Genomic DNA, 22,963 nt, shown 5'->3' on the forward strand with positions numbered 1-22,963 from the left:
ATAATAATAATTAAAAAAAAACAAAAAAACAAATAATGAAAGTAATATTTTAATATCCCTATTTATTAGGAGCTAAGTTAGAGGGTGCAAAGGAATACATATATCCGAAAATTACACAAGTATTTTTATTTCTTTATTAACTTTTTTTAGTAAATTTGATCCGCCAGAAATTTCTATAATTATACAACATAATAAGTTTTTTGTTTTGTTTTAAACAATACCATAATGAATTGTTTGATAGCTGATTTAAAGGTGCAAATATTAAATCTTGAATAAGTAATAGTAACAAGTTTGGTATATACTAATAATTAAGAAGTAAATTATTCATGTATAAAATTAATAATTAATTTAATTTGCTACTTCAAAACCTAAATTTAAATATTATTTTATGTTGGATAGAAATAAACCGCGCGTAACCAACGAAGGATTCAAGATTTTCACTCGAATTGAACTTGCAAATTGGAGATAATATTTGCAACCTAAGTTGCACAGTCTAGTACCAGTGGGCTATCTTCTTTGATTAAAGTGGTTAAAAATTAGTATATATACAAAAATATTGAAAACCTACTATATATATAATATAAAGAGGAAAAAAAATAACTTGCCGCCGCAATACTTTTTCTAAAATAATTTTTTTATTTATGTTATATTCAGTATACAAATAGAAAAAAAATCTTAAAAATATACGTAACAACAAGAAAAATGTAAAAAAATAAAAATTAGGAGCGGAGGGTTAAATAGGATGGAGTAGATTTTTTTTTTTAAAAATATAAAATAATATCAACTTTTTTTGGGGAATGAGTAGGTGGCTTTGGGAGGGGGAGGGTGAAGTATGGATTTTAAAAAAAAATATTTTATAAAAGAATTTTTTTTTAAAAAGTACGGGGGATTGTCCGGGGGGGAGGGTACGGAGAGGAGGCGGTGGAGTGGGGTAAAAAATATAATTTAAATTTTATTTTTAAAAAAATATTATTTTTGGGATAGTAACTTTAATTTTTAATTAATATTAATAATTTATTATGAAACTCACACTCTCAATAGTTTATATATAGAACTCAAAAAAATTGATAGTTTAAATATGTTTTTGACACTTATCTCTAGTATAAATTAATACATATAGGTCCACCTCTACTCGTAACTAATACATGCATATAACTCTTATCAGTTACCAAACAGCCCCTTTTTAAGTGTTGCTAACAGACATGACACGATTCGTTACAACCGTTAATTGGACGGACGCAACAAGGCGGAGGGTAAAACCGTCAGATAAATATTAAAAGTTTTGTCTGTCCATTTGAAAGTGAATAAAAAGGCAGAAAGAAATAATGAAGAAAGAAGGAGAATAGTGACTCTTTCCCTTTCACCTTTCCACCTTCATACATTACCCTTTTCTTTGAAATCTTCAATTTCTTTGAGATCATTTCCCAGTTTTCCTGCCCCTTTTGTCCCCTGTTTTTTTGGAATTTTTTTGCTTATTTTTTGACTTAAGTTCACTTGGTTTCTCAGTCTCAATTTCAATTTTGTGGATGTTAAAGATCAATCTTTTTTCTGAAATTATTTCTTGGGGTTCTTTGATTAAGTCCATGGTAGATAAGGTAAGAAAAATCTGTTATTTTTCTTGATTGATACGGTAATTGTACTGACTATTATTATCTTGAAATTGTAGAAATATGAGCATGTTTATGTTAGTTTTATGTTGACTAGGTACAAGTTATCTTTTTGGTGGTAATTTGATTGATATTACTGTTTTTAATTTACCCTTTTGAAGGATCTGTATTTTTGGGGTTGTGGGTGTTGCATATTTTCTGTTTTTATCATAATTGGGGATTTTTGTCTTGCTCAATTCTTGATTATATGAGAAGTTTAGACTTTAAAGATTTCTCCTTTTTGTTGTTTATGTGGATTTATTTTGGGTTGGTGGTGTGAATTTTGAAGAATTGGTGATTTTTTTTAACTTGAGTCCACTTGGTTCTCAGTCTTCATATGATCTTGTGGATGGTAAAGATCATATTTTTAGGCTCAATTCTTGATTATATGAGAAGTTTAGACTTTAAAGATTTCTCCTTTTGTTGTTTATGTGGATTTTTTTTTTGGGTTGGCGGTGTGAATTGAAGAATTGGTGAAATTTTTGACTTGAGTCCACTTGGTTCTCTGTCTTCATATCATCTTGTGGATGCTAAAAATCATACTATTTTTTTTTGTGAAATAATTTTTGGGCTGGTTTGATTAAGTCCATGGTAGTTAAGGTAAGCAATTTTTAAAATTTTTTTAGCTTTGAATTTGTAGAAGTATATAAGCATGTTTATGTTAGTTTTTTTGTTGACTATGTATAGTTTGTTTTTAAATACCTTGTTGGGGATTCAATTTTTTGATTACTGTATTTTCATGTTGACTTGGTTGCTTGATTATCCTTTTGAAAGATCTGTTTTTTTCTTTTCTTAATTATGGGTGTTGCATATTTTCTTTTATCATAATTGGGGATTTTTTGTGCTCAATTCTTGATCATATGGGGATTTTAGACTCTAAAGATTTCTCCTTTCTGTTTTTTTTGGGTATATCTTTTGGTGTGAATTAAAGAAATAGGTTGTTTTTTAGTGATCTTTCCAGTTTGATTGACAATTTTAAAAAAAAATCTTGCTTTTGAAGTTTGGCTTCTGATTTGATTTTCTGTTCTTTCAAGGAGTAGTTGAATTCGAAGAATGATGGGAACTTACAGTGAGACTGAAGAAGATAGTTTCTTTGATATACGGGCTGAGACTGGCTCTCTCTCTGATTTGGGTTCGGATGGTTCTGATGCTTGTACTCGTAATGAGATTTCCGAACGTGCGTTGGGATATGAATTTTGGACTCAGGATCCTGAAAGTGTTGATGAACGCCGCCATAGATTCTTGAAATGGATGGGTTTGAACTCGAATTGTGACAGATCTGATTGCTCTGATGAAAGAAAGACAAGTACTGATAGAATTAGGGATGACAATGAGACTGTGCTGGCAAGTTCAGATGCTGAAGGCAATTTTTTCTCTGGTAGATCTTCCCAATCTTTCGAGTCAAATGACGCCCTAGAATTGGAGGAGGATGCTGTAGAGGATCCAATGTATTGGAAAATTAGGAATCTGGACAATGGATCAGAGTTTGTTGCAGATGAATTAGGCAAGGATGGCATGCTTAGCCGACTACGTGAAGTAGGTACAAACAAGATATTCACTATTGAAGAGTTTACAAGAACTCTTGGCTCATCGGCTTTGGTTCAACAGTTGCTCCATAGAGATATGAAGGGATTTAGTATGGTTAATACAAAGACGAAAGTGAGAAGTTTGCTTCAAAAACTTACTGTTGGCACCCTACACAAAGTGAGGACAAAGCCAGAGGCTGATACTCCAAGAGTTCGGGTCCAAACAAGTAAGAAGGAGTCAAAAGAACTGTCCTCACTTTACACAGGCCAAGAATTCCTGGCACATGAAGGCTCCATCATAACAATGAAGTTCAGTCCTTGTGGCCAATATTTGGCAAGTGCTGGCAAAGATGGCACTGTGCGCATTTGGAGAGTGATTGAGGACGAGATGTCTAAAAACTTCAATGTTCAGGATATTGACCCCTCTTGTTTATACTTCTCACTGAATCATTTTTCCAAATTAGCTTCTCTCAATGACAACAGAGAGAAAATCAATGGGATGAAAATGATGAGAAAATCATCAGAATCAGCTTGTGTTGTGCTCCCGCCAAAGTTATTCCGGATAATGGAGAAACCAATCCACGAGTTCCGTGGGCATACCGGTGAAGTATTAGCCCTCTCATGGTCCAAAAATGGGGTCAGTATAATATACTAAATACTCTCTCCTTCCACTTTTTACTTGTCCACTATAGATATTCACTTTTACTTGTCCACTTTAGCATAATTTTTTTTTCTTTCTGTTTTACCCTTACTATTAACTACTCATTCTCCAAATCATTTTTCAAGATCTTTTGAAATGCTAATAGTCATGGGCATTAAAGTAAAAGATGCACTTCATTTATTACTTCTTAAGGGGAGTGCAAAGTCCATTATGGACAAGTAAAAGTGAACGGAGGGAGTATATTTTACAGCTTCATAAAACATCATCCAACATGAATAAACTGTAATTCTTGTACAAATATTATTTGCTGCAGTATCTGCTGTCATCTTCTGTTGATAAAACAGCTCGTCTCTGGCAAGTTGGACATGATAAATGCCTTGGTGTTTATTCGCATAATAATTATGGTGAGCCTATTTCTGTGCTTTCACTCATCTTGCTGAAGTATTTTCCTTAACTTTCAACTGGATGCTTATCTCATACATCTGCCAATGTCATACTTGGATACAGTCACTTGTGTAGAGTTCAATCCCATGGATGATAATTATTTCATTAGTGGCTCAATAGATGGGAAAGTACGTCTCTGGGAGGTGCATGGTTGTCGAGTGATTGATTGGACTGATGTAAAGGAAATAGTGACCGCTGTTTGTTATAGTCCTGATGGAAAGGTTTGATCACCTTGCTTCTTTTTTTAAACCTTCTTAAAGATGGTACTTGATTTTGGAACTTATTTAAGTTTCTTGCTTGTGATTGGTGCAGGGAGGTGTTGTGGGATATATGGATGGCAATTGCTGTTTTTATGATGTTGTTGGTACGGTAGCTTGTCTTTTCTTGACACTTTTTTCTAGTTCTTCCATTTTCTCGCTGATTTGCATATAAATGCTCGCGATATTAGCTCTGAGAATAGAACAATTCTGGTAACTGACTTTTTTGTCCCCTGACTAAATTGCTAGAGTAGGTCATCCTGATAGAAAAGCATATAATCATGCAGTATACTTCTCTAAACTTCTAACTGCACTTTGCAAGTTATGATTTCCATATAATACTCATCGAGAAATCATTATCCTGCTCGAGAAGTAAAGAAAGGAAGTTAATCACTGTAATACAGTTAACTTCTGTAAACTTCTAACTGCACTTTGCAAGCTATGATTTCCATATAATATTCATCGAGAATTCATTGTCCTGCTCGAGAAGTAAAGAAAGGAAGTTAACCACTGGAATGGTACTATAAAAATGTATTTTGTGAGTGCAATATTGCTATGCAAGAGAAGGGAAAAATGGAGGGGAGGGAGTTGTGTTCTCCATCTGTTTTGAGTTGTCTTCAAATGCATTTATGTTTAAGTGAACTGTTTGTGCAACTGAGTTTCCATCACTCGGCATTTTTACTCTGATATATTATGGAGTACTTTTCTTGTTTCATTCTACTCTATCAGACAATTCACATTTATGGACTATCATTTCTGTGTGTTTAGGTAATCATTTGCAGATGGGCCTTCAGGTATGCCTGCAAGGAAAGAAGAAGCTTACTAACAAGAGAGTAACTGGATTTCAGGTAACCATTTGTTTTCTTTTCCTTACTTTTCTCAAGAATGGTTTCTCGTACTGATCATATCCCCTCTTGAGAACTAACGTAGACTTTCATCATGCAGTACTGCCCGAATGACTCAAGCAAAGTCATGGTTACTTCTGCTGATTCCCAAGTTAGAATACTTTGTGGATCCAACATCATCTGCAAATTCAAAGGTGTGTTGGTTGCGTACCCTCTACCTCCCCGTCCCCCACCAAGTTCTGACAAGACGTTTTTGAGTAGATTTTCTGACTCAGTTGTCTCTGCTGCATGTCCAGGAACTAAAAATTTGGATAGCCAATGTCCTGCGTCATTCACATCGGATGGGAAACACATTCTCGCAGTCACTGAGGATTCAAATGTTTATATCTGGAACTATAGTCATGAGGATGGGGTGACTAACCAACCAAAGAAAGTCCGTTCATCTGAGAGTTTCTTTTCCCAAAATGCATCAGTTGCCATACCTTGGTCTGGCTTTAAAACCAACCCAGTGACAACACTACCAGGAAATGTTTTAGCAAACGGTGATGTCAACGAGAACTCATGCTCAAAGACTTCATCTTTACAAGATTGCTTCTCCTTGGGACGTGCGTCTTTCTTAGATTCTCTACTAAAGAGCTCTGCAACGTGGCCAGAGGAGAAACTACCCGACTCAAGTCCTCCTGCAACTGTCTCCCCTTCTATATGTAAATCCGAATACAAGATCTTGAAGAGTGCCTGGCAAAGTGCATTGAGTTCAAGTCATTTGTGGGGTCTCGTGGTTGTCACCGCAGGATTGGATGGATGCATTAGAACATTCCTCAACCACGGATTGCCAATTCGTTTCTGAGATTCTTTCTCCCCCCGGGGATCTTCAGTCTAGTGGTAAGAGCGCAACGCCTAATGCCTGGATTAGGCAATTTCGAATTCTGCCACAGACAAAAGCCTGAGATTTTTTCCTTTCTCTCTTGCTTGTAAATTTATATCAATTCTTGGCTCTGTTACCAAAAATTGTTTCAACACAAAGAAAATATGATATCCAATAGGTTATATTACATTTTGTGCCTTGAGCATATACTAGTCTATATATGTAATTATTATTCACATATATGAAAATCATAGTACAAATATCATTATTCATTTGTTCAGTTCTAGTCTTTTGAATTTGAGCTGTAAATTGTGATATTTATTATAAGTTAGAAGAGTGAAATTTTGAAGCTTATTTCCGAAGACATAACACATAAACATGCCCTTTAACTTTGGATAGACACTTAAACTTGTATGGAATTGAACAAATAGATACATTCATTCTACATGACAATTTGTGATGTGTGTGCTTACCTGTTCAATTTTTATACAAGTTTAAGTCTCTATTTGTGCACACTCAAAGTTAGAGAGCATACATGTAATTGACATCCAAATATATTTATGTATTATACCTTTCTTGAATAAGTGTAAATTTAGTAAATTGACAGTGTAAACGATATTTGAATAATTGTAAAGGTAATTGTATGCAACAATGGCTATATTATTTTTCACAATATAACAAATTTATATTATTATTCACCGCATAAATAGTATATAGCGTGAACCAACGATTCTTATGAGGTAAGCAAAGATAAGTTATCGATGGGATAAAATTAAACGACCATATAATTGTTGACCACCCTTACTCAAATCATCATTAATTTGAATTATTCTACTTTGGCTTAATTAAGAGGTCAAATTTACTCCATATAATATGATTTGTCACAGTCTTGTGGGTCCTAGAATTGTCAAATATGATATGACCATGAATCATGATCAAAGAGGAAATGTGGAACTTAAACTTTACTCTTATTTTTTCAAAGAGGAAATGTGGAACTTAAACTTTACTCTTATTTTTTCTTTTTCTATTTGACGGATCGAGATTCATCGATTTGATGAATCGAGATTAATTTGAATTTATGCCTAACAAATCCACCACAAGAGTTAAAAATTGCTCCCTCATAAAAGTTTCTCCATTTTCACGTTACGTACCTAAAATTATGTAATAAAAAATTCAATAATTCCACCACACCCTCTGACAATACTATCATTTTTATGCATGATATACTTTTTATGTATTTAAAAAAAATATGTAATAGAGTCAAAATATATGTTAGAATCTTTTAAACTGTTTGATGTATTTTTTTAAAAAATATTTTGACTCAAACCTTTCTTATTTTTAAATTTTTTTTTCTGACATTATATTTCAGACTAAAATTTCTCAGCAAATAATACTCAGACACGTGGAAAAGTCAATTGCAGCACCCATCCAAATTTTCTGAGGAAATGATATAACCAGACTGCAAGCTTATCAATAGCAGCAACTAAATATAAGTAGGTAGCCTCATAAAGTTTGATAAAAAAAAATGCTATCTTTAAAATTTTATCTTGCTTGTATATATATAAAATTTTATCATATCTATTCTATAATATGTCTACATATTTATCTAAGTATTCTTATTTTTGACATATCCATCTTTTGAATATGAACATTTTTAATTGACTAACACTTTGCCCGGTACAGTATTTATGACTACTTTGTACTAAAATACAATTGAAAACTTGGTAAAAATGATAATTTTCTACTATATTACAGGTTAAAATAAAGTGATATAAAAAAGAAAAAAACCATTACAATATTGATGTATATTCTTTTGTCTTTCCTTTTTTTTTTTTTGGTTGTGGATGAATAGTACAATAAACAAACTATTTTAAAAATAGAACTTCAAATCAGAAGAAATATTAGTACACCTCTTCGTCCCTTATTAGTTATCATCTTGCGTTTTTCAAAAGTCAACTTAACTAATTTTCAAAGTTAAATTAGATTACATTAATTTGATATTTTAAATTAAAAATTCAGATATTTAATAACTATACAAAAAGTACTATAAAGTACAACTTTTTGTACATCAATATGACGAAAAATATATCGTAAAATATTAATTAAATTTCTTATCGTTTAACTCTCAAAAGAAAATCATGACAACCAAAAAAAGACGTTAAAGTATAAAGTCCTTGCCCAAATGATGCAAGTGGTAAAGAGGTATTATTAAATATTAATTCTTTCATCAGATTCAATCTCTTCCCTATGATCATTTGCCTTTATGACAAAAGGAATAAATGAATACTACAAACAAGAAATAATAATGAGGGGTCCCAAATAAGTAATTTGATATCCACTTATAAGAGGTAAAATAATATTTCCTAAAATTAGTCGAAATATATATAAATTGATTTAATATTTGTATGTGCAAGTTGATCTTATAATTGTGATAATAGAAAATAACAAAACATAATTACTCAATATCTATACTTATTATATATAACGAACACACTGTTAAATTAAATAGTCATAATACATGTAAATTCATCCGATACTCATATCGTTAAGAGATAAAATCAAATATGTTCTGAAATTAGATGAAATGTCGTAGTTAACTCAAACGTTTTATATATATATATATATATGAATGAAATATACTAGGTCTTAATATTTCCAACTAATAGTATATAGTAGTAAAGAACAACTTCATAATATTGTCTCTATTTGTCCCATCAGTATTTAATGTGCCTGAAGTGGATCTCGTGGCTTCTAAAAGGGCACGACTTTAATTTACTCCAACCTTTGTGGCGTTTTCTTCATCTTTCATATATTTTTTCTCATACGTCGATTAGAATCGAATTCAGAATTTAAATTTAATTTTAAGTGTTATCATATGCAGTTCATTATTTTGGTATATGTATAAGTTCTAATCTAATATTTAACAAAATCTCAATAAATTTTTATTTTATATCGAAAGTACTGAGTTTAGATGAACCGACCATCTCAACTACAATTTATTTATTTTTAGTAGCATGCGGAGCAAAGAAGACCACTAATACTCCTTGCATTTCAATTATTTTAAAGAAAAAAAAACTAAATAAATGCATTAAATGTCTATCGTTTTTAAGTCTACACTTTTTGTCTCTAGGTATTTCTTATCTCATTATATATATTGAGAAGTTCTATTTTATTTTTGTCCAAATAAAAGTATTTTGTATTATATAGTGAGCAAAAAGAAATGGGGAGAGCACCATGTTGTGCTAAAGAGGGGCTTCGTAAAGGTCCATGGTCTACAAAAGAAGACTTATTACTTACAAATTATATTAAGGAAAATGGTGAAGGCCAATGGAGAAACTTGCCCAATAAAGCTGGTATGCCTTTGCACTTCAAATTTTACGTTGGTCAAACTCTTTACAAATATTATTGTATTTGTGTTGGATTTTCAAAAATATACTATTTTTTTGAAAGATTTAAGACGTATTTATTAATAATCTTAAAGATTTCGAATAATATCTTTCACATTTTATGTTTTTATGTGTGTAAGTTAGTTTCTAGAATCTTGTTTGGCTCTTAAATACTCATAATATGGGAATATTATTGACTTTTGGTCAAGCTCATACACTATGTATAAAAAAATCACATTGTTAAGAATATTAGTTAATGTTTGTCATTTTTTTTAGCGTTTGATTTTTTTATTTATCAAAATAAGAAAAATGACTTTCTTTATTTAACTTCATAAGATTTATTGCGATTAACATTTATTATTATTATTATTATTATTATTATTATTATATCACTCTAAAATTTAGTTGTAACACCCTCCAATTTGCTAATATTATTTTTAACTTTTAATATATTAATTTTATTTTTTCAAAAAGTATTTAGTTTCTATTTATGCCACCCATCAAACACGAAAATTTATGAATTTTAAATTCTAGTAAAGATAGTTTATTGTGCTCTAACACAAATATAATATCTGTCCAAAGCTACTAAGTTATGTCGTACAATATGTAGCTTCTCCCCTACTTGTAATATTTTTGTATAATTAATATCGAGTTGAATTACTTAGGGCTACTTAGATGTGGGAAGAGTTGTAGGTTAAGATGGATGAATTATCTAAGGCCAGGAATCAAGAGAGGAAATTTCAGCCAAGATGAAGAAGATCTTATAATAAGGCTCCATTCTCTTTTGGGCAATCGTTGGTCACTCATAGCAGGTCGATTACCTGGTCGAACCGACAATGAAATCAAGAATTACTGGAACACTCACGTAATCAAGAAGCTCAAAATTGCTGGAATTCAGCCCAAACTCCACAAAGTGCACAAAGTTTCCCCCAAAAAAGAGCCCAAGAAAAAGCCCAAAACAGAAAATCCAAGAAAAAAACAAGACAAAAAGAAGAAAAATAATAAGAAAAAAGACCAATCTTTAGACACCCTTCAAGTTGTGTTTGTCCCAAAGCCAATTAGACTTTCCTCTGGACTTATAAGGAATTCTAGTGTTGAAGATGTTGCATTATTGAGCAATTCATCCTTATGTTGTTCCGACTCACCTAAAATGTTGCCTCAAACGTGTCAGGTCCTTAAAAAATGCACTATTTCTGAAGGATCTGACATACACCTGTCTGCATTTTTGAAGAGTCCGAGCAACATAGCTTCGCCCTCAAATAGTTATGAAGAAGGTGATAATAACAACAAGAAGATTAATGTTATTACCAATGATGATGAGAATGTTGAGGGTAAAATTAAAGAGGTTTCATTTATTCCTTGTGCTTCAAATTTGTTATTTGATGAAGTACTACTAGATGGATTTTGTGATCTTTCAAATGAAAGCATGTTGGAGAAGGTTTATGAAGAATATCTTCAACTTATTTCTGAAAAATGTTATCAAGATGATCCAATGTTAATGTAGTATAGTCTAGTGCAAGTATTTAGTGTTCAAAATCTTTTACTTCTATTTTTGTGTTCATTGTAAAAATATATGGGATGTTCCACTTTTATGTGACATTATTCGTGTTCGATCAAGAGTCAATATTTTGATTAATTTAGTACTTTTTATCTAACTTCTAGTTAGTAATTTTATTTTTATCATATATATAGTATATATATATATATTTATTTATTTATCGATGATTGAATTTTAATGATAATTTAAAAGTTCCCCTTATAATTATTTTGTTTTATACATCCAAATGAAGTAACGTACAATAGTTTAATTTGAGGTTCACTCAAACAAAAAGTGTATCCTAGTTATTAAAAAAAAAGTGTCCTAGTTATTGAATTGATTGAACATTTAATAGACTCAACAAAGAATTAAGGGAAATTCCTTTCTAGAAGAATATTCGTATATATATATTAATATATTAACTAGTTATGACCCTTTCAAGAAATTTCTGGATCATATATTGGTTTGTGACCATTCAAATCCTAAGGGCGGCTGGTTAGGCTTAAGGAAAAGTCCTTGGCCTTAGGCCTTCAATTTTAGGGCCTCCCATTTTTTAGTTAATTAGGTAAAATTAAATTTTAAAAAAAAATTAGAATGAAGACAATAATAAATGCAAACAACTGGAAAAAAAAATGCAAACGGTTGGAAAAAAAATGCAGACGGCTGAAGTGATATATATGAGTTATGACTGACCTTTTAACTTTCCAATAAAAAGTTGTGTACTTTTTTCTTAATGTACAAGTTATTTTTTTTCTAATTTTATTTTTATATATTCTATCCTCCTCCCTTCCTCTCTTCTATTTATTCTCACTTCTCTTCTCTAAATTCTAATTTTATATCTCTCTTATTCAAAGCTTAAGAATTTACTTGTTCTATTGATAATTCATATTTTAAATTTGGAGAAAAATATATTGCAGCAGCCCGAATCATTTAGAGTTTATTACTTCTTATACATAGTAGACCAAGCCATCTTTTCACTTCAAAATAGATTTGAACAATTTGAAGTATATGAAAATATTTTTGGTTTTCTATTTAGTGGGAAGAAATTGAGATCATTTGATGATGAGAATTTAAAAAAAATATTGTCTTAATCTTGAATGTTCCTTAAAACATAATACTCACTCCGATATTGACGGTTTACACTTATTTTCTGAATTAAAAGTGTTAAGGGAAATCATAAAAGTAGAAGACAATACTCTAATTGAGATACTCAATCAAATAAAAAGACTTTATTCTTTTTCAAATGCTTACATTGCTTATCGAATAATGTTAACAATTCCCGTAACAGTCGCCTTAACTGAAAGAAGTTTTTAAAAATTAAAAATAATAAAATCTTATTTAAGATCGACAATGTCTCAAGAAAGATTAAGTGATTTGGCTATATTATCGATTGAAAAAGAATTACTAGAAGAGATTGACTACACAAAAATTATTAACAACTTTGCATCTAAAAAAAAAGTAGAAAAATAGATTTAAAATAAAAATATTTATAATTTTTTTTTAAGGCCTCTAGTTTGAGTTTGACCTTAGGCCACCATCGAGTTTGAGCCGCCCCTGTTCAAATCTTTACCAGTATTTCTTTTTATTAGTGTGAGTGGTGAATTTCAAGTTGTTGGGCAGCCTTTAATAAGGACTAGGGAACAACCTTATTTATTAGATTTGACACTTTAGGTGTGTACTTTCAAGTTGCTTGAGGCACATTGAAGGCATATACATAACCAACATAGATTGTGGTGCAGTGATAGAATTACTACATTCTTATTAGAGGTTTCGAGTTCGAACCCTAGATATGGAGAAAATCTTACTGGGAGTGCCACCGAATAGATCCTGCAATGCGCGATCCAGATTTAATCGATATGGACTTAAAACATCAAATGAGAAACAAAAAATATATATACATAATTTTTTTGTGAATTTCCACGATAGAGGAGAGAGGAATAACCAGAGAAAAGGAGAAAGAGAACCATGAGTTTTTTGATTATATTCATAGTAAATGTAAGAAATTTTACTGCACATCTCGATTGAAAGTACATATTTAGATATTTTAATTTGATCTTAATTGATATAATAAATACTTTAACTTGTCTCTATGTTGTCTGATGGATATCCAATGCTAATGTGGCACATAATTTAAAAATGTCTAAATAATAATTTTGTAGTTGGAGTTTTAAACTGACACAATGAAGACGAGTTAAGATATCTAGACGTACATACTCAAAGTTAGAATATTTTCATGATATCTAAGGCCAAGTTTGAATGTCCTTTATATTTTATCCTTATAATTAAGTGATTAACCTTATAAAAATGACACAACTCATGCTCTTATATATCCTTTCTAGTACTTTGTCTCATGTTTTTTCAAATAAAAAAAACTTTTAGAAACTATTTAATTTCCCCTTCCAACAAACTGTTAAATTAGGATGAATTAATGTTTGTTTGGTAATATTTGAATAACATCACATCATACAAAAAGGTTCAGAAAATGGCATAAATCTATATTTTAATTCAATCAAATATTTTGTGGTGGCATAGGAGCCACGCACCATAAAATTTGTAAACTAAATGCAGACAGCTATAAGGCAGATGCAGTATGCCAGTGTAACCACACTTATACATAACTTTTCAATTTCAACTTTATAAGTACATGTATTTTAAATAAAATTCTCATTCACCTATATCGATTTTGGGACCATCGCTTAAGTCATATTCGTAGTGTGTAAAAATGTACGTCTATTCACTTTGGAGCAATTTTAGATTTGTGGCGTGTGAAGTTACATGTCCTCTAGTTCAATCATATGTGACAAAATTTAAAGTCACTATATATCTAAAATTATTTCGAAATTTAAAGTATCGATGCGTAAAATAAAAAGCCATAGTGTTTTCAAATACAAGAGATAGTGGAACCCAACATTTAAGACGAAAACTTTTAAGTTGCAAGAGAATGAAGTTGCTATCAACTTGTTGGCCCAAAAATTGGCAACTAATTAAGGTCCATCATCATTTACGCCCATCCCCAAAAAAGAGATGCCAACGAATATTTACCAGCGATGCGCTTCTGATCTTAATTGATTGTGCTTCTAAATAAATGTTCGACATATATTCTATAAGTTGTCTTTTTATTATCTATCAAATGACTTCCTAATTGTTCCCGTGATGAAATTAATTTTTTCACTAAAATAATTCAAAATATACTAGGGTAAACATACGGGAAAAAAATCAAAAAAATTCATACCTTGTGATATTTTAAAATATTTGTTTGTAAGTTAAGTTATTACTTATTACATTATATATAACTTTAACTACTAATATAATTACTGAAAATTAGTGAAATGGTACTTTCACTAATTCAAAATTTCATTAATATATTTAACCTCGACGTATGTGAAAAAAAGAACAAAAATATAATGTTTAATTAGCATATTGTTGTTGCAACTCTTAATTTTTTTTATCAACTAAAATCTTCAACAAATTGAAAGAAATCATTATGATCCAGCACATGTGTGTAGAGAGAAAAGACAGTGAGAATGGTATCTTAAGTTATTTAATTCCAATAAAAGTAACCTAATTATATCCTATAGTTTCTATAGAATCTAAATGATACTCATAATTAAGAGTGTGTCCAAAGTAATCCAAAAATTCAAAGTTGTTTTGGACAAATATCTCATCTATCTTTACGCGTTTAATCTTTTTGTTCTTTTTACCCAATATTTATATTTATAAATTTCATTAGAATCAGATTAAATATAAATTGAACTAAAATATCTTATATTAGAATAAATGTTCTATAGAAAAACAATTTTACAATTATAATTTAAGAACTAAAAACTATTTATCATTTTATCGTAATCTTTATTGATAACCGTCTTATCTATTCAATCAATAAATATAACAAAACCCAACTATTGCAATAGCTTGCATTTGTTTCAATCAAAGTCATAAGCTAAAACTTGTCTAATCATACTAATCATGGAGCGACTATATGATTTAAGACAACATTATGCCATGTAACAACCTACAATAATACTTTCACCAAACTATGCTCGTCAATTATTTATTTTATTATATTTAAAGATACAATTATTAGTTTTTTTTAAAAAAAAAATTGAAACCATAAAGTATTCTTATATAATTTCTCAATTGATAAAATATTAATTAAAATAATATCTAATTTACACATACATTATACTTAGGATCCATAAATATACAAAATAACTATCTTACACACATACATTTATCCTCACTTTAATTTTAAATTGTTTAACTTAAGTTAGTTAAATTTGATGCAAATAAGTATTTTAACATTCGATTTCTTTATAATAATAGGTAAAAATTCATTCGTACAAGATACATATTTACACCAAAATTATACCAATTTGTCTTTGATTAAAAAATAATTAAAAATATATATATTAACTAACTACAATCAAAAGAGAGAATCATATCTAAAATGTATTTAACATATTACACATATTTATTAATTTGATATATATATCCGTTTTGAATAATTAAGCTAAATATTTATGAAAATTTCTCAAATAAAAAATGATACCTTCCAGCTCAGATTGAATCCACGTCATCAACATTGGGCCCACTTTACAACGGCACAAATCTGAGCTGGCCTAATATTTTTTCAGTATTAAGTCCACTCAAAGTCTTTGCCTTCTCCCTCACCTCAAATGTTTTAATTTTCTTAACAGTTGGTTTACGTTAGCTAAATTTCATTTTCTCTCCTTAATTATCCCATTAATTACCTCTTCACTATTCACTAATCACAAAATCACTGCTTAATACAACAGATTATAGTCTGCCAAATTTAGATTAATTAACTTCTTAAGCAAAGATTGTGATTTTCATTTTTTTGCATTTTCGAGCTGTTGCAATGCCGGGTTTAGTTTCAATCAAAACTCCGCCGGAAACTCCGGCATTGAGAATATCAGTTTCCGATGAGAACCACGGCCGAAACGGGCCGGGTTCTAGTAGATCCGAACAAGTTAACCCGAAAACAAACTCACCTGCGCCACGACGACCTCCATCACCGTCAACTTCACGGGCGAAGCCATCTCCGGATCGGAGCTCCGGAAAGAAGAAATCCCCGCCGGAGAAGGTTGAAATCGACGAGTCATCTCTTGACAATCCGGATCTAGGACCGTTCCTGTTAAAGCTAGCGCGTGACACCATTGCCTCCGGCGAAGGACCGAACAAAGCACTGGACTATGCTTTACGAGCTGCGAAGTCGTTTGAGAGGTGCGCGGTTGACGGTGAGCCGAGTTTGGATCTAGCTATGAGTCTGCACGTTGTGGCAGCTATATATTGTAGTTTGGTGAGATTTGATGAGGCTATTCCGGTGCTAGAAACGGCGATTAAGGTGCCGGAGGTTTCAAGAGGTGCGGATCATGCTCTTGCGGCCTTCTCAGGGTATATGCAGCTTGGTGATACGTATTCTATGCTAGGACAGTTGGATCGGTCGATCGAGTCTTACAAGGAAGGGTTGAAAACACAGATGGAAGCATTGGGAGACACAGATCCTAGAGTCGCAGAGACTTGTAGGTAATGTATCTTATCTCATTGCTCCTAGCATTTGAAGTCTTCGCAAATTTTGCATTTTTAGTGTTTTAGTTCTTATGTTATATGTTTATCTGTAGAAGTGGTTCTGGCATTTGAAGACGGGATAAACCTATTGTTACTTGTATATTTCCAAATATTGTAGCTCGTATTTCTCAATAATCGAATTGGATAGACAAAAACATTTTACTGCAAGGCAGATGAACTCATTGTAAAACTTAGTTAACAGATGCTTCTGATTGAGGTCAATAAGCCTTTGATAATCATTTGATTTCAAGATGGCGATGTGTTTTCTTGGCTATAATTATTCTGACACAGACAGCTAAACTGGAATTGTAGGTACTTGGCTGAGGCCCACGTTCAGGCAATGCAGTTTGATGAGGCCGAGAGTTTGTGCAAGAAAACACTGGAAATCCATCGTGTGCACAGTCCTCCAGCTTCTCTTGAAGAGGCAGCTGATCGTCGTTTGATGGCTCTAATATGTGAGGCTAAAGGCGATTATGAGTTAGCCCTTGAGCACCTTGTACTTGCCAACATGGCTATGATTGCCAATGGACAGGAAACTGAGGTCGCAACTATTGATGTTGGAATAGGGAACATCTACTTGTCGTTGTCTCGTTTTGATGAGGCCGTCTTCTCCTATCAGAAAGCACTCACTGTTTTCAAATCATCTAAGGGTGACAACCATCCTTCAGTTGCATCTGTCTATGTAAGGCTGGCTGACCTATACTACAAGACAGGAAAACTGAGGGAATCCAGATCCTATTGTGAGAATGCCCTAAGAATATACGCAAAACCTGTACCTGGAACAACCCCTGAAGATATTGCCAGTGGATTGATGGAAATTTCAGCAATATATGAGTTATTTAATGAACCTGAGGAGGCCCTGAAACTGCTGCTCAAGGCAATGAAACTCTTAGAGGATAAACCAGGACAGCAAAGTACCATTGCTGGCATAGAAGCACGGATGGGTGTTATGTTTTATATGGTCGGGAGATATGAAGAGGCACGGAGTTCCTATGAAAATGCAGTAACAAAACTTAGAGCCAGTGGTGAGAGGAAATCAGCTTTCTTCGGAGTTGTTTTAAATCAGATGGGGTTGTCTTCTGTACAATTGTTTAAAATAGATGAGGCTGCTGAGTTATTCGAAGAAGCTAGAGAAATTCTGGAACAGGAGTGTGGCCATTGTCATCAAGATACCCTTGGTGTTTATAGCAATCTTGCCGCCACTTATGATGCTATTGGAAGGTAATATTAATATTTGAGCATTTTCTTTTACATCTCTAGATGAAACAAAGAACCGGTGTAGGCAATGCCAACTTGTTAGACTAAGAATTAGTAGCAATATATTACAAGTATCTTACATTTATTTTGTGGTTTATTATACATTATGAACTGTCATGCGCTCATGTACCGAATCCATATGCATGGAGTGCTTAGAGGTTACATTTGTGGTAGGATAGACCGATATGTTGCTCTACTTCTATTCCACTAATGAAAATGACCTCTCTACCGTCATTAGAGAATAGCCATTACTGGTTTGGTGGCCTCTATATACCTTTCAAAGCTTATTTTTTATGTGAAGGTTGTTCTGACATGTTATGTTAACATACAGAGTGGATGATGCTATTGAGATTCTGGAGTACGTTCTTAAACTGAGAGAAGAAAAACTTGGAACTGCAAATCCTGATTTCAACGATGAGAAAAAGAGGCTGGCTGAATTATTGAAAGAAGCAGGCAGATCTCGGAACAAAAACCCAAAATCCTTAGAAAATCTTATTGATCCAACCTCTAAAAGGACGACGAAGAAGGAGACTTCATCAAAGAAGTGGTCTGCCTTTGGGTTCAGAAGTTGATTCTATCTAGCAAAAATATTTCTGTAACATTGTAGAGGTATGTATAGGAGCTAAGCTAATATCATTATAATCTGGTGAAGCCTATTGGTTGTTGTCCTTTTGAATTGTCATTCATCTTTGTTTATCAGTTTGTAATTTGAAGATATTTCTGTTGTCATTTTTTCCTCCAAATTTTACTTTCAGTTTCAACAAAATCAATTAATGTTTATCTATGGAAGTAAATTACAAAGATCTGATGTTAGAGAAAATGTCTTATAGTATAGCTGATATGGGTATTATGTCATTTGGTGACAACATTTCTGTCCAAATGATAAAAGGAAGAAGGGAAATTTTAATAAATTTAGGAGTAGCAGCAGAGCCACATTAGCCTAAAAGATAGAAAATTGAATATCCTTTGTTGGAAAATTATATTTCACAAAAAATTATATCGCAAAGTGTTGTCTCATTGTGTGAGAGAGGCAGGGGATAGCTTTCTCTACGCTGTTTCTTATTAATAGTACGTATTATTTGCTAATCGTGTTATTCATTTTCTTCTATCTGTATTTTGCTACATGTTGAATACATGTTACTTCAATTGCTTTACATTTTGGTACTATATTTTGTTATTATTGAGGGGTATAAAATCGAATCGAAAATTAAATTAAACTGCAAAAGAGTCAAATCAGATTATACTTCGGTTGGATTGGGTTGGTCTTAACTAAAAAATCAACCCGAGACCCAACCAATCTGACACTATGTACATAATTTTAAAATTTTATTTTATATTATATAATAATATTACTTGGATATAATTTCTTAATACAAACTTAGGATTTTGAATGGTCCAATGAAGGTTATAGTCCATATAATGTTAGTAATTCTAAAACGCTCAAATCAAAATCAAATTCATACTAATGCTAACAAAAAAAATCAGTTCAACATTAAGAATAACAATAATAATGTTGAATATTTGTTATTTAGTTTTACATTGGTTTAGACAATTAAAATACATAATCTAATTTTAATTTTTCTTTAATATTTAGTCATGTAATTAATACTCTTATTAGACTTATTTTAGCATGATTTAGTACTTTTAAATTATGATCATTTTCATTATAACTTATTAATTTTCAAGATTTGTTTTATGCACTTTCATTATTATTTTTTGTTGATCAGTATTTTAGTGTCATCACTCATCTCATGTTTTGTGTTATTTTCTTAATAAACACCTTTGATAGTTGTATTTTGGTAGGACTAAAGAAATATTTGAAGCACAAATTAATTATATGTTTGTATGAATACTTATCGGAAAAACCAGAAAAAACCCAAGGTTGAAAAATTCGAATTTTATCAATTTGATTTAGTTTATAGATTTAAAAATCCGACATAAATGGTTTAGTTTGATATTTGAAAAACCCAAATCAACCCGTCCATTACACCCTTACTTGCTACCATGCTTTGTATTCTTATCTTACTCTCTCCTATCCTTCTTCAATTCTACTTATGAGATTACACATAGTATATTATTATTTTAATGAAATTTCTAGCTACCCCAAGTATATCATGATACTTTGCACCATTTCACAATCCATCTAGCAATCAAGCTTGCACAAAAAGGCTTCACTATCACCTTCATCAATATCGAGTCCACACACTATCAGATCACTCGAAAGAATAGTACTATCTACATATTTTATAGTGTTCAAGGTTATCAAGACCTAGATATACGTTATATGACGGTGTCTGATGGGCAACCGGTAAATTTTAACAGGTCATTGAACCATGACCAATTCATGGCTTCTTTATTACATGTGTTCTCAACTCATGTTGAAGAAGCTTTGGTGAAAATTATAGAGTCAAAATTAGATCCTCTAGTGACCTGTTTGATTGCTGATTCTTTCTTTGTGTTTCCAGGAAAATTGGCTAAGAAATATGGACTTTTATACATATCTTTTTGGACAGAACCAGCTTTGGTTTTTACCCTTTATTATCATCTTCATCTCTTGAAGTTACATGACTAGTTTAAGGGTATATTTAATCTATTTCGAATAGTTTAAAGATAATTTTGACCCTTTTGCGTTTATTTATTTTTAATTTTGGCTCATGTTTATTGTTTGATTTGTGGTCAGATATGCGTGAAGATCCTATTGACTACATACCATGGAGTCCAATCAATAAAGCCAAAGGACCTAATGTCATATCTTCAAGAAACACACACAACCTCAATGTGTCATCAAATTATTTTCAATGCATTTAATGATGTAAGAAATGCTGATTTCATCTTATGTAACACTATTCTAGAGCCGAATATGAGACTATATCAGCTCTACAAGAGCGGTGTGACTACTAGTATGTGGTTCGAGTCCGACTGCACCCACCGGCTTGACTTAGAACAACATGCAACCGTCTTGTACATGTCATTTGGTAGAGTCCGGAGCCAAAAGGGCAAAAAAAATTGTCAAAAATTCCAAAAGGGCACATCAATTTTTTTTAAAATAGCTGTTGAGCAGTGTTTTATTCCAAAACTTTTATTTTTCCAAAGCGTTGTCTTTAAACTTTTTTCTTAAAAGAAGTTTTGGAAAAAAATTAAAAAGAAAAAAAAAAATTAAAAGAGAATCGCTGCTATTGCAGCGATATTAAATTTTTTTTTTATAAAAAAAAGGCTGCTGAAGCAGCCATTTAAAAAAAATAATTAAAATTTGACAAAATCGCTGCCAGTGCAGCGATTTATTTTTTTAAAAAAACAAATTTGACAAATTCGCTGCCTTAGCAGCGATTTTAAGATAAAAACAATTAAAAAAAAATCGACAAAATCGCTGCTGGTGCAACGATTTTTGTTTATTTTAACGGAGTAGATGGAGTTAATTTTCTTCGAAGAATATCATTCCCTCAGGAGTGATTTTACCCTTTTGGTTAAAAAAAATTGATGTGCCCTTTTGAAATTTTTGACAAATTTTTTTTTGCCCTTTTGGCTCGGACTCTCATTTGGTAGCTATTCCCATATTACCAAAATTGACCTTGTAGAGATAGCTTATGGTTTGTCATTAAGTAAAGTTTAGTTTTATTTTGGTGCTCCGACCTGATATTGTAACTTCCGATGACCCAAACTGGTTACCTAAAGATTTTGAAGGAGAAATTTGTGGTCTGTTTTGAAAAATGAGTGTTGACTCACTCAGCAATCGGAGGATTCTTGATTCATTGCGGCTGAAACTCAATCCTGGAAGCCATTTGGTGTGAAGTTCCATTGTTTTGTTTCCCTCTGCTCAATGATCAATTCACTAATCGAAAATTAGTAGTCGATGATTGGAAGATCGGACTTAATTTGTGCGATAAAAATCCAATTACTAAGGTTGAAATTTCAGAGAAAATACACAATTTTATGTACGGAAAATTGAGTGATGAGTGTAGAAATGCAATTAAGGAAGTGAAGAAAACGTTAGAGAATAATTCATTAAGAGCTGAAGGATCATCACAGAGAAATTTAGATAATTTCATAGGAAGAGTATGTAAATAAAATAAGTTTGGATTTATTGAAATTATTACATGAATTGGTATTCATTCGAGTTTTACGATATTATTAATCATATGTGATTGTTGTTTTTTTTCACACTTTATTTGGAATTTGGATGGTCATCATAATGTATTGTAATGTGAACTGTGGTGTATTGCAAATTGCAATGTATTGTTTCACTAAATATAGTGTTCGAATAGATTGTATTATTCTCCATTATTACGTAATGTCATACATTTTGAATGATAAACTTATAATAAAAGTAGAAGTTTTTGGCTAAAAACATCCTTTAACTACTCCTAACTTAAATTACACAATTAAATTATTCTTCTTAACAAAAAAACATCCTTCAAGTATTTTAAACTTTAACAACTTCCATCCTTTTGTTAAAATTTGACAAAAAATTAATGGAATTCCTACAAAAATATGTGTAATTCATATTACTCTCGGCAAAACTCCCTAAATCATCAAAGATTAAAAAATCTTTTCATTCCGTGATACATCTAAAATATTGTGCATTCTTTTTTACAACAACACTTGGCATTATGCAGATCCTTTTATTAGCAACTTTGTTTTAATTTATTTTTCATTTGATTTGTTATTAAAAAGTTATCAGTTGAAATATTTTTTTTCTCATTGAAACTGCAAGAAATGGTGGTCACCTGAGACTTTTACTTTTAATAATGGAGAACAAAATTCGAGTGCCATCTATGAAATTCAGAATCTTGATTACTTCAAATATCAAATGCCCCAAATAGTTATTAATCTACTTACATTTTGTCTTTACAGAAGGTGAAAATGATATGAAATAAAGCTTCAACTTCGTTAAGTTGGTAAAGGAGGAGAAGAGCAGATCATGTCTCTTTGCAACACCATTTTAACTTAATT

The 22,963-nt window shown here is 31.5% G+C and overlaps 4 protein-coding genes and 1 pseudogene across 8 annotated transcripts in view; 4 read left to right on the plus strand and 1 right to left on the minus strand.

The window, feature by feature from the left end:
- The window catches only part of LOC125814566 (probable aquaporin NIP5-1), a 125,551-nt gene that overhangs the window by 73,572 nt on the left and 29,016 nt on the right, over positions 1-22,963 (minus strand). The window lies entirely within an intron of this gene.
- Positions 1,328-6,530, plus strand: LOC125814551 (uncharacterized). 5 transcript variants are annotated; one of them, XM_049494013.1, is made up of 8 exons: positions 1,412-1,595; positions 2,687-3,809; positions 4,147-4,237; positions 4,341-4,498; positions 4,590-4,641; positions 5,303-5,382; positions 5,480-5,573; positions 5,676-6,530. In XM_049494013.1, exons 2-8 carry the CDS (start codon positions 2,700-2,702, stop codon positions 6,224-6,226), a joined length of 2,136 nt encoding a protein of 711 aa, XP_049349970.1. In that variant the 5' UTR covers positions 1,412-1,595; positions 2,687-2,699; the 3' UTR covers positions 6,227-6,530. The 5 variants fall into 5 exon arrangements, with proteins under 5 accessions (XP_049349969.1, XP_049349970.1, XP_049349965.1 ...); XM_049494012.1 differs by having other exon boundaries at positions 1,328-1,595; positions 2,681-3,809; positions 5,480-6,530; XM_049494008.1 differs by having other exon boundaries at positions 5,480-6,530.
- On the plus strand, positions 9,436-11,134 carry LOC125814563 (transcription factor MYB123-like). Its single transcript, XM_049494026.1, has 2 exons — positions 9,436-9,597; positions 10,296-11,134. Exons 1-2 carry the CDS (start codon positions 9,465-9,467, stop codon positions 11,132-11,134), a joined length of 972 nt encoding a protein of 323 aa, XP_049349983.1. The 5' UTR covers positions 9,436-9,464.
- On the plus strand, positions 15,974-18,737 carry LOC125814554 (protein KINESIN LIGHT CHAIN-RELATED 1-like). Its single transcript, XM_049494017.1, has 3 exons — positions 15,974-16,714; positions 17,069-17,977; positions 18,345-18,737. Exons 1-3 carry the CDS (start codon positions 16,047-16,049, stop codon positions 18,583-18,585), a joined length of 1,818 nt encoding a protein of 605 aa, XP_049349974.1. The 5' UTR covers positions 15,974-16,046; the 3' UTR covers positions 18,586-18,737.
- Positions 18,797-22,078, plus strand: LOC125814725 (UDP-glycosyltransferase 86A2-like; annotated as a pseudogene).

This window comes from Solanum verrucosum, unplaced genomic scaffold, assembly GCF_900185275.1.
Source record: "Solanum verrucosum unplaced genomic scaffold, falcon-dt-bn FXZP01000268.1, whole genome shotgun sequence".
NCBI classification, from domain to species: domain Eukaryota; kingdom Viridiplantae; phylum Streptophyta; class Magnoliopsida; order Solanales; family Solanaceae; genus Solanum; species Solanum verrucosum.

Excerpts from the sequence above, each read along its gene's own strand:
- LOC125814551 (XM_049494012.1), top strand. The coding sequence starts at position 2,700 with ATGATGGGAACTTACAGTGAGACTGAAGAAGATAGTTTCTTTGATATA. Across the intron at positions 4,499-4,589 it reads GTTATAGTCCTGATGGAAAG|GGAGGTGTTGTGGGATATAT; the intron begins GTTTGATCACCT and ends TGATTGGTGCAG. Across the intron at positions 4,642-5,302 it reads CTGTTTTTATGATGTTGTTG|GTAATCATTTGCAGATGGGC; the intron begins GTACGGTAGCTT and ends CTGTGTGTTTAG.
- LOC125814563 (XM_049494026.1), top strand. The coding sequence starts at position 9,465 with ATGGGGAGAGCACCATGTTGTGCTAAAGAGGGGCTTCGTAAAGGTCCA. Across the intron at positions 9,598-10,295 it reads AAACTTGCCCAATAAAGCTG|GGCTACTTAGATGTGGGAAG; the intron begins GTATGCCTTTGC and ends TGAATTACTTAG.
- LOC125814554 (XM_049494017.1), top strand. The coding sequence starts at position 16,047 with ATGCCGGGTTTAGTTTCAATCAAAACTCCGCCGGAAACTCCGGCATTG. Across the intron at positions 16,715-17,068 it reads AGAGTCGCAGAGACTTGTAG|GTACTTGGCTGAGGCCCACG; the intron begins GTAATGTATCTT and ends CTGGAATTGTAG. Across the intron at positions 17,978-18,344 it reads ACTTATGATGCTATTGGAAG|AGTGGATGATGCTATTGAGA; the intron begins GTAATATTAATA and ends GTTAACATACAG.